Source organism: Sceloporus occidentalis, unplaced genomic scaffold (genome assembly GCF_023333645.1).
Source record: "Sceloporus occidentalis isolate IW3139 unplaced genomic scaffold, rSceOcc1.0.p SCAF_3, whole genome shotgun sequence".
Lineage (NCBI taxonomy): Eukaryota > Metazoa > Chordata > Lepidosauria > Squamata > Phrynosomatidae > Sceloporus > Sceloporus occidentalis.
The window spans coordinates 122,899,320-122,911,492 of record NW_028316983.1 but is presented as its reverse complement, the minus strand read 5'-3'; the positions used below and the strand labels follow the sequence as shown (position 1 = coordinate 122,911,492).

Below are 12,173 nucleotides of genomic sequence, written 5' to 3'. Positions count from 1 at the left end.
TAAAACACAGTCTGATTTTCTTCTAAATTTTTTTCATGAACTCCTTTATCCAATATGCAATATGATCCCTAGTGCCTTTTCCTTTCCAGAACCCAGCCTGGACATTTCTCACTCCATGTAGGTAAAAGTCTTGTAGAAATTTCTACACAACTTTTCTTTCATGGGAAATTAATACTACACTAGTGTGGTTACTTTAATCCCTGGTGTCCCCTTTCTTGGGCAGAATGTATATTGAGTGCTTCCAATCTGTGGACCATTGTTTTATTTTCCGTATTTGTTAACACATTTTAGTTGGAACTAGAGAAGATTTTGTCTCTGTAAACTGAAGCTGCTTTGTTGGTATTCCATCTGTTCCTGGTGATTTATTTTCCTCTAAATGCAGCTTCCAATTCATTTTCTAAAATTGCAGTTTTGTCTTTATATGGCTCTACCTCAAATGAATCTGTCGCCCTTTCATCTCTTTTATATAGTTCTTCTGTGTATTGTTTCCATCGTCTTTTTTATTTCTGCTTGGTCATTTAATGTGTTCCTCCTGTTGGTTGTACTGCATCCTCACTCTTGATTTAAATTTCCTTTTGATTTCTTGGAGTTTCTAGAAAAGGTCTCTTGGGGACTAAACAGACCACCCCTTTGGAGTGGCCGGCCACCACCCTTCCTCACAACTTCATGCCACAGCCCAGATCCCGCATTTTTCCAGCCCTAAAAAGAATGGCAAAATGCTGCTCCTTTTTGAGCTGGAAAAAGGGCAACTTTGCCACCACAGCAGCACTTTCCAGCACTCCTTCTGGCACACATCACCTGGATGCTGTGTCAAAGGAGTGTAATGTCAATGCCTGTGATACAGTTGGGCGCACAGTGTGACACCGGCATCAGAGCAGCTTCAGGGCATATGTTGTGCAGATGCCACATCCCACTCTGCCCGAGGCTGGCATTAAACACCGGTCTGTTCAGCCTCTTGTTCTTCCTTTTTTTGTTGTCACCTTTTATTTCTTTATATTGAAATAGAGGGACAAGTTTTCTTTGTCCCTGAACAGTCGGTCAACAAGTCTTTGAAAAGTTGCATTCAGAATTCTAACTTCTGCTTCTCATCTGTCCTTAATTGCTTGACGAATTTCATCCACTGAGGTTTCTTTTTCTTTTTGTCTAAGAATAGTGTGTTTTTCCATTCCTACCTGACAATATAATAATAATAATAATAATAATAATAATAATTATTATTATTATTATTATTATTCCGCTTAATCTCAGGGAGTCCAAACGGATTACAGCAGTAAAATAACATACTATTAAAAGAGAAATGCATTAAAAATTCCAAAATCCCCACCCTCCCCCCTAACATAAAAACACAATCGTGTCCTAAAAAGAGATTAAACCAAAAAAGAAAAATTAAAAACATTAATCTTTTGAAAAAACCTTCCTCGGATCTCACTGTTCTAGATAATTACAGGCCAGTCTCCAACCTTCATTTTTGGGCAAGGTGCTGGAGGGTGTGGTAGCTGCTCATCCCAGGGTTCCTGGATGAGATGGATTATCTAGATCCATGTCAGTCTGATTTCAGGTCTGATTATGGGACAGAGCCCGCTATGGTCACCTTGGTGAATGACCTACACAGTGAACTGGACAGGGAGGGTGTGTCCATGTTGGTTCTACTGGACCTCTCAGTGGCTTTCAGTTCCATCAACCAGGTATCCTTCTGAATCGCCTCTCTAGGATGAGGCCTGGAAGTACTGTTTTACAGTGGCTCCATTCTTTCTCAGCAGGTGGTGCGGGAGGATTCCTGTTCAAATCTTTGGTACTTGGTTTGTGGGGTTCCTTGGGGTTCAGTCCTGTCCCCTGTGCTTTTTAACATCTACATGAAACTGCTTGGAGAGTTTGGGTGTCCAGAGTTTTGGAGGTGTCACCTGTATGCTGATACCCAGTTCTATCACTCCTTTACATCCAATTCCAAGAAAGCTGTTCAGGTCTTAAACTAGTGTCTGGGTGCTGTAATGGACTGGATGAGGGCAAACAAATTGAAGCTTAATTTAGACAAGACAGAGGTGCTCCTGGTCAGACAAAAGACAGATCTGGGAATAGGTATTCAGCCTATGTTAGATGGGGTTACTCTTCCCCTGAAAACTCAGGTTAGTAATTTAGGGGTACTTCTGGATTCAGTGCTGAGCCTGGAAGCCCAGGTTTCAGTGGTGACCAGCAGGGTAGTGCCCCAACTGCTCCTGTTCCTGGCAAAGTCAGATCTGGCCACAGTGGTACATGCCTTGGTTACATCCCATTTGTATTACTGTAATGTGTTCTACATGGGGTTGCCTTTGAAAAATGCTGAGAAAGTTCAGTTGGCCCAAAGAGCTGCAGCCAGGTTGTTAACTGGTTTTGGTTACAGGAAGCATACAACTCCCTTGTTGCAACAGTTCCGTTGGCCACCAGCCGTTTCCAGGCACAATTCAAAGTGCTGGTTTTAACCTATAAAATCCTATATGGCTTGAGGCCCAGTTATTTGAAGGCCCAATCTTTGGCACTCTCTCCCTAGAGAGGCCAGGATAGCTCCAACCCTGATATCCTTTTGACAACAGGTAAAGACATTCTTATGCCAGTATGGCAGGCCTTTTCAAGCTGCTAAAGGCTTGGATTTAAATGTTGTGCATTTTAAATTTTAGGTTTTGCATTTTTTACATATGCATTTGCATCTGATTCTGGTAAGTACTGTAAGTACTGAATTCTGGTAAATTCATAACTGTTTTAACTTTTGAAATTAATTGTTTTTTATTTTAGATGCATATTTTTAATTGTGTATTATTTTTAAATTGTACAGTGAACCCTTGTTATACGCTGGGGTTTGCTTCCAAGATCTCCCATGGATAACAAAATCTATGTATGCTCAAGTCCCATTAAATATAATGATGTCCCTTATAAAAAATGGAAAATCAAGACTTGATATTTGACATTTATACTTTTTTTGAACATTTTCAAACTGTGTATGCTTGAATCCGTGTATGAAAAATCTGTGTATAAGAAGGGCCGACTGTATTGTTTTTTCAATTTGCCATTAGCCGCTTTGAGTCACTGTGTTGGGACAAAGGTGGCATATAAGAAAATGTTGCTGTGTGGATTCTGCAACATAATATGACTCTGAGTAACTAAAATGTCTCATCCTATTGTGGGAGAATTAAGCAGGCCAGTGGGGTGATATAAAATAGCGATCTTAATAAATAGTACACATTTTTACAGCAAAACTGAAACCAGATATAACTTGAAGAATGTAATTGGAAAACAGTGCAAGCCTGACCTTCAAATATAATGCCAGTAATGGGAAATGCTTTGTACTACTTACCAGAATCAGATGCAAATGGACTCACTAGGCTGAGCAGTTCACGCTCCTTCTCATAGTCACTCTTACATAGTAGTCGCCCCTCCTTCAGGACAAATTCATCCCCCTTCTGAAGCTGTTTCTCACAAACACCACAGTAGAAGCAGGCCACGTGATACACATTTTTCTGGGCTCGCATGATGAATTGTGTGGGGGCAATTGCTTCAAAGCAGTTGTTGCACTTCACTGCAAAAAGCCTGTCATGCAAAATACCAAAAGCAAAAACATTCAGTTTTAACCTGAATTATGGTATTCAGTTAAGCAACAGTTATTTTCACTGTTTTTTGTAGTACCACATAGTTAAAAAATATTTTTATATCTTTGTCTTGGACTGGGGACACTGAAATTATCCCATTCTTGAGATCCAAAAATTCTTACCACTTGTGTCCCTTATTTTCTACCTTCTATTTATCTGACTAAAAACAGGAATGATGTGATCAGCAAAAAATAAAGGAGTAAAACCTAAAGGAATAGAACTTAAAATGTGCTTTTGTGGATGACTTAGTGATATCTTTAAGTGACACATTACAGAATATTACTAAATTGCTGATGGAATTGGAAATGTTTGGGGAAAAAATGCAGGACTGAAAATTAACAAAGAAAAAACAACTATCTTAACGAAAAACATGAGTTCTTGAGAAAACGAAACATTGGAAAGAATATCAGGATTTAGTGTTAAGTACAAAGGTCAAATATCTGGGCATTCTGATCACAATTTTTTTAAAGATTGAAAAATTTGAAATTAGCCCCATTAGGAAGAATTTCCACAATTAAAATGAACACACTCCCTAAAATATTATTTTTGTTCCAAAATGTACCTATTATCAAAAATGACATACCATTTAAGGAATGGCAGACAACAACAACAACAACAACAACAATAATAATAGGATTTATTTATATACCGCCCAATCACTGGGAATCTGAGCGGTTTACAACAGAAGGGATAACAGATGGTTCCCTGCCCTCAAGCTTACAATCTAAAAGACATGACACAAAAGGAGAAGGGAATGATGAGAGGGGGGGAGGGGATAACTATAACTTCTTTTATATGGAACGCCATATAATAATATGGCATATATAATAATATGGGTATTATTAAAGAACAAAAACATTAAAATTACAGGGTGCAGATTTGAGATTTGGCTGGCATGACTATATGTTTTACAACAAAGAAAAAGCAAACTGATTTTTAATAATCACTACATAAGAAATTCTCTTTACGTATGGAAAAAATACCAAAAAAAAAATTGTGTAAAGATATATTTGTGGGCCTTTTCACATGAAGTATTATTTAGAAACAATCCGTGGTTAAATGAAGACTGGATTAAATATAAAGATTTTTTTGGTTTATCAAAACAACATAGAAAAAAATAAAAACTTCAGAAGAACTAGAAAAAGATGTAAATGGTTTTTACACAGACAAATGAACAAAAGATATATTATGGAAAATAAGCAAGACAGAGTAGAGAAAGCTAACACAGAAATGGAAGAAATATTATCATCAAATAAATTGCTGTATTGTCCAATATACAACTGTCTTTTGAAAATATCTACAGAAGAGAAAATCATAAAAGAAAACGTGGTTAAATGATCTCAAAATTTCATCTTCACAATTGATTTATGTCAACGAGAATTAACTTGGGAAAATAGACCTAGACAAACTGTCAAGAAAAATGAGGTATGAAAAATCAAATAAATATTTGGAAAATAGAAACAGGTGTTTGAATGTATAGAAAACAACTGGGGTCCGTTGACAACCAGTCTTTCAAAAGATTGGTGATCGAACAAAAAAGATGGAGATCATTACAACCATAGAGAAATGATTAAATAGTAGATGAAGTATAAGATAATATGGTGGATATTATAAGTAAAGAAAGAAATTTATGGTTTAATCTTCTTATTTGTTTATCTATTTTTTAGGCAATAGGATCTAACCAGTTGCTAGGCAAAACTCACAAGGAAGAATGGAAAAAATCCCCTGATCAGCAAAATTATGCTTTATTATAATTTATATGCTTTGTCTTTGGGAAACGAAACTTGGAAGAGGGAAAAGTAAAATACATAACAGTAACCAAATAATGTTATGATAAACAGGTTTAATTGTAATAGCAGGAAGTTAGAACCTTATATAATCACTAGATACAAAAGGCAGTGTATATCAGTCAAAAGAAATGTTGCTATTTGAATAATCACTGATATTGAGATATTTTAAGGGATGTATTCTTTAGTTATATAAGGAACTTTACGATTTATGTTTGTGTGTTTTATTATTTGTATTTGTGTTTTTATTTGTAATAAATTTTCAATAAAAAGTAAATAAATAAAAGATATAGAGATGCAAATTCAGGAAGTCAAATCTTTGTTAATTGGAATTTATGACCCAGTTGAAAATAAATAAAGGTTTTATAAAAATTTACAATCAGAATTGCTGGAATTCGACTATCAAAATATAATATTCATGGGAGACTGGAATGGAATAATAGATTCATCCATAGATAGAAAATTACAAAAAAAATAAAAAAAATAATGAAAGTTGCCAAGATTTTTTGATCTAATGGAAGAATTAACACTTATAAATATCTGGAGAGAAAAATATGGCAACACCAGATAATACACTTACTACTTGGAACAACACACATCAGATTCCAGGATAGACATGTTCCTGATTTCCAAAAAGATGACTAAAAAAATTAAGACATTGGAAGTGGTTCCAAAAACAATATTAGACCATAATCCAATTGCTATGACATTAAAAACAGCAAGGAAACAGATGTCTTGGCAAATAAGAGATATTGTTGAAAGATAAGAAGATATTGCAAAAAGCCAAAGAGACGTTCAAACATTATTTAGAGAAAAGATAATCAGAGAAACAAAAATGAAACAGAATGTAAGGCAGTAATGCACAGTTTTCTTATGCAACAAAACTGTGAATGGAAAAGGAAGAGAAATGGAAAAAAACATTGCAAACAATTAAGAACAAGAATTGACAAAATATCTGGAGGGGGGGAGAGAAATAAATATGGAAATAAAAATATTGCAAAAGCAGCTTTTGTCAATGCAAATAGAAGAGCCAGAAAACAAAATAAGTTATGTAAAAAATATATATTTTGAAAATGCAAACAAGCCAAAGAGATGGCTCACACAAAGGCTGAGGAAGATAAAGGGAAAAATATTAGAAATTAAAGATGAGCTATTACAATACAAAGAGCAAGACAAAAAAAAGTTTTTGAGAAATATTATACAAAATTTGTCAGTGAACAATAAGCAAATCAACAGACAAAAATAAATTTAAACAAATTCTTAGAAAAACAGCAGATAGTAAAAATAATAGAAGAACAAAAGAAAGTGCAATATCACTAATAGAAATTATTGAAGCTATGAGAAAAATAAAAACAGCGAAATCACCAGGCCCAGACAGGTTCAGCACTTTTTTTTCTTTTTTCTTTTTTTACAAAAGTTGGAAGATGAAATATTACTACCATTACAAACAACTTTAAACAGCATTTTGGAACAGGTCAGACCAGAAACATGCTTTGATCACATCTTTCTTTTATTGTCATCCCTCCATTGGTTCCCCCTCCCTTTCTGTATTCATTACAAACTTCTGCTGTTGACTTTTAAAGCCCTGCACATGGGCTGGCCCCTCCTTATTTTCCAAGCTTCTTTCTCCTTACCTTCCCACTCGTGCCCTCCGTTCTGGTATTAAAAGTCTGCTGTCTTAACCTTTTCACTGCCCCATCCCGGATCTGTCTCTTTTCACTTGCCGCCCCTCACTCCTGGAACCTCCTTCCTCACAAGCACAGGTCATCATCATCTCTTTAACCAGCTTCAAAACTGAATTTGAAAGCATTCCCAGGCATTGAATGATCGTTATCATGCCCTATGAGGAACGACTTAGGGAGCTGGGGATGTTTAGCCTAGAGAAGAGAAGGTTAAGAGGTGATATAATAGCCCTATTTAAATATTTGAAGGGATGTCATACTGAGGAGGGAGCTTGTTTTCTGCTGCTCCAGAGAAAAGGACCTGGAACAATGGATGCAAGCTACAGAAAAAGAGATTCCACCTCAACATTAGGAGGAACTTTCTGACAGTAAGGAATACACTTCCTCAAAGTGTGGTGGAGTCTCCCTCCTTGGAAGTCTTTAAACAGAGGCTAGACTGCTATCTATTGGGTATGCTTTGATTGAGAGTGCCTGCATGGCAGGGGGTTGGACTGAATGGCCCTTGTGGTCTCTTCCAACTCTATGATTCTATGATTCTATCTGATGTTATTTTAAATTGTGGTTGCCCTATTTTATTGAATGCTAACTTGAATTAATATGTATTATTTAATAATCTGTATAGAATGTACACCATAGGCAGATTTATTTTATTTATTTTACAGTGCTATATAAATAAAGCTTAATAATAATAATAATAATAATAATAATAATAAACAATGGTGAGAGAACAAGTACATTTGAGATAACAAAAGGCATAGGACAAGGCTGCCCATAATTACTAGTACTATTTATAATTAGTATTTATAAATAGTATGGGGAGAATTGGTGAAAAGGTGGAGAAATTAGAATCCTCTTCAAAACAACCAGAAGGGAAGATTGAACTAAACTAACTAAAAAGCATTTGAAAGATCAAGAGGCAATAATGAAAACAAAGGGGGAAATGTTTAAAATTGAGAGGAATTCCTGAGTAAGAAAATGAGAATCTATACAAATATCTCACTCACATTTTGTTACAGTATATGGGCACTCTTCCACAACAGTTTGAATAGGAGATAGGCTTTATATATAGGATAAATGCAAGAGCAACAAGAGTAAAAAGAGTTCCCAGATACATTGTAATATATTTGGTGCAGAAGTAACCCAAAGATATGCTCCTCCATCAAAACTACAGGATGAAACAAATTATCTATAGAAAGTATACTTTTTTAAAATTATGTAAGTACCTCCGTACATCGATGAGAAATGAATTTTGCAGTAGATTGAACAAAGATTTTTGTAATCTTCCTTACCATTTTTGCTGAAACAGATAATACAGATATTTAAAGATATCCCTGGGCAAGTTCTAAAGAGGAGAAAGACTACAAAATTTTAACTTGGTAACTAAAGATTTACAGAATCTCATCTAGACGGGAAAGCAAAGAAGGCTTGTGTCTCACCTTGAACCAAAGAAGATATAGACTACATTCAGTAGAAAAAGCAAGTGAATTTTGAATAAAGCATAGAAAGGAGATAGAGAAAAACCAGAAAAGAAGTCCAAAAGACGATGGGCTGCATAGTATGATGAAACAGAAAAAAGAATTAGTGAAAAGAAAAAGGGCAGAAGAAGTCAGGAAAGACACTGAGAAACAGAAGTGGAGGAAGAAGAGGAGGGGGGGATAAGGAGGATGTTTCATCAAATGAAGAAACAATCCAAGAATCAATTACTACTAAAACAGTGAGAAGAGATAAGGGATGAAAAATTATCATGAAATGTGAAAGGACACTTCAGAAGCACAAGAGAGTCACTTTTTGGAGAAAAAGAACTATGATATATTATGCATACAAGAGGCTCACATAAAATTTAAAGATACTTACTAAATCTATAAAATTAAGGAAAGTGTTTGTGGCTGCCACAAATAAAAGGGAAAAGGAGTGATTAAATAAGAAATCAGCTCAGTGCAAAAGAAATGTAAAGCTAAAAGAGGATATTATATAGGGGTAGAAGTTAATTGGTCAGGAAAAAATATTAGTAGTAGGGATTTATGGCCTGCAAGAAAATAAGATAAAGTTTTATAAGGAGTTACAAGAGCATGTACTACAGCTTCAAGGTCCCTTTGGTTGAGGTAGGGTCGCAGTTGGTGTATCAACTGAAGTTGGTACCAAGCACTTCTGGCCGTCGCATCCTCTTGAGATGACAAACGTAGAGACAGATTCAGAATTACTCCCAAACTGCGAACTTCACTCTTCAGGGGAAGTGTGACCCCCACCAAGGTGTGGTGGACAAATTTCCCGCCCCGGGCCTAAGGAACCTAGGGCAAGTACCTCCGTTTTCTCTGGATTCAGCTTGAGTTTGTTTTTCCTCATCCAGCGCATTACTGACTCAAGGCAGGGATTCAGAGGGGAGAAGTCATCCTTAGTCACTGTAGCGGTCAGGGACATAGAGAAACATATTTGGGTGTCATCAGCGTACTGATAACCCCGCGCCCCATGTCTCCGGATGATCTCTCCCAGTGGTTTCATGTAAATGTTAAATAGCATGGGGGACAGAATGGCACCTTGGGGGACACCAGATGTCAGCTCTTTCCTAGAAAAGCAACTGTCCCCCAGCCTCACCATGTGGGACCTGCCCGAGAGGTAGGATTGGAGGCACTGGAGCCAGTGCCCCCTATACCCGACTCCCTCAGGCATTCCAGAAGGATACCATGGCCGATGGTATCGAAAGCCGCTGAGATGTCAAAGAGCACTAACAGGGTCACACTTCCCCGTCTGTGCCCAGACGGAGGTCATCAATTAAGGCGACCATGGCTGTCTCTACTCCATATCCCGCCCTGAAGCCAATTTGAAATGGGTCCAGATTATTAAATAATACATATTAATTCAAGTTAGTTAATCCAAGTTTAATGGGAGCATCCAATGCCTTGTATTGTAATCCAAACATGTTGCCATTGGGGGGGGGGGATTCATATGCCACCTGGGGTTCTTTAGTTTGATTTGCACAAAGAAGGGGTTGGTCTTGGTGCCTTAGTCTTGATGCACTTATTGTCCCCCGACTCTCCTTTGGTGCTTTCTAGGGCAGGCTCCCATCATTTCCCATTGGATCTGCATCATTTGCCAAGCTCTCTGTTGGGCCATCTGTTGAGCTAGCAAGCATGGTAGGAACTATGATCCTGACAAATATAATCCAATGTGTGTCTACTCAGAAATCAGCCCTATTGACTTCAGTGGAACATCCTCCATTCATGAGGAGTTTGATATTTTCAGAAGTGCATATGGGTCAGGCCCACAGAGACAGAGTGACCTGAAAAGCTTCCTTCAGTAACTCTGCAGAGCTAGATTTTCTGGTGCTGTCGTGACCCATCTTCTCCAGCTAAAGGAGCTAAAGCAGTCCAATAGGAGAGGGCAGTGGAAGCAAAGTGGGCAAAGGGCATGGAACAAAAGGTGCAGAGATTGTGTGTGTGTGTGTGTGTGTGTGTGTGTGTGTGTGGCATCTGCATAGCCAGAAAAGGCTCTTACCAATGCAGTCAGTGTAGCACATGCAAAGTAAATGAGATACACCCCTCACCTCCAGTCTAGATCAAAGGCCTTTGATACTGGAAGAAAAGCCCTGCTCTTGACAGTGGAATGTTTCTTTCTAATACACACAGCAGATGCCATAGCTGTAATCTGTGTCAGGTTAAATCCTCTCCCATGCCTGTTATTTACTTGAAACAAGTAACTCGTGCAATTGTTTATTGTCTGAATAGTGTCTGTCCTTCAGTGTCATAGTTTGCTTGAGACTGTATTTGGAAATAATGAATGGTAAAAGATAGACATTACTACCAATATTTAGATCCTGACCTATGTTTGAGAATATCAGGGCAGAAAGACAATAAATCATGTCCCGAACAGTTATTTCAAAGGCATAAGTAGGTAAATAACAACTATTTCATAGATTACCATGTAGATGAGTTCTTATGTAGAAAGTATATTTAATTGGCAGATTGGCATTGTTTTACTTAAAGTAGCTTTTTCTCAAGTTAAAAAAAAACTTGTGATGCTTGTACCGCAAAGCAGTGGCTTGCCACAGACATCGCTTGCCCTTTGCTCTCCTCAGTCTCCCATTCATGGTTTTCTTTTATTCCTCTCCATGGACATGCTGGGGGTAATCAGGAGTTTGATCATTGGTGTCAGGATATAGCAGAGTAAACTGATGAATCCTGAAAGCGTGTTCTCAGGTCTCTGCAGCAAAGGTAACAACGGCTGGTTGTCTTCCAGAATGATGGATTGCAGGTCACCAGGAGCTGTCCAGCTCACACCAGGCTTCTGATGATTAACGACAGACAAGCGGAGCTCCTGAAAGTGCTTATCTTTATTTACAAGTGCAAACCAATTATCCAACGCGACTTTTACTCTCCAATACAGAACTAACATCCAACTCCTCTCACAAACCCAACAACCACTCCCAGAAGCTTCTGAGTTTATATAGACTCAATGCCATGCGGTCCTAAAACCCAGCCTCTTCCGTTCATGGCTGTTAACTGTTTCCTGTGCCACCCAGAAAACTGTCCCCTTGTCTAAGCAGACACATGTTTACATTATAGGCTTCCTGCACTCTGGCAGTAGAATGACCTTGAACACTCTGTGTTGCTATGCCACACAGCTGCAACTGATGTTGGCTGCTAATTGCTCATGGCCACCACACATCTAAACATTTCTTGTCAGCTTTTAACCTTGACAATTGGCCCCTCTGCTTCTCCTTTATTGGGAGATATATTTATCTGCTTTGCAAACCCCAAAGTGACTGTCATGCCTGCCATTCTGCTGGAAGTCTCCTGAACTTTCTGATTTCTGAACCAAAGCAATCCTGTACCAATAGACTCTAACACCTCTGAGGGAGCACTGGAAAAGTGGATAGCTGTCGGTGTGGGATGTATGCATTGGGGCCCTTTGCAGGCTTGAAGTACAAAGATTGTGAGGCTGAGCTGCTGCAGCTGCAGGATAAAGTGAAAGCACTTAGTGGCCCCACAAGGCTTTGCTCAAAGATTCCACTGGGGAGATGTGGCGACAGGCAGCAGGTGGCCACCAAGAGCCCAGTGATCAGGGCCAACAACCCCTCCAACTGCAATCCG

At 38.0% G+C, this 12,173-nt stretch overlaps 1 protein-coding gene across 1 annotated transcript in view; it reads right to left on the bottom strand.

Moving 5' to 3' along the window:
- The window catches only part of LMX1A (LIM homeobox transcription factor 1 alpha), a 92,534-nt gene that overhangs the window by 72,287 nt on the left and 8,074 nt on the right, over positions 1–12,173 (bottom strand). Inside the window, exon 2 of the mRNA XM_089518330.1 lies at positions 3,326–3,558. Within this exon, the coding sequence (XP_089374456.1) occupies positions 3,326–3,558 (233 nt within the window). The remainder of the gene's footprint in view (positions 1–3,325; positions 3,559–12,173) is intronic.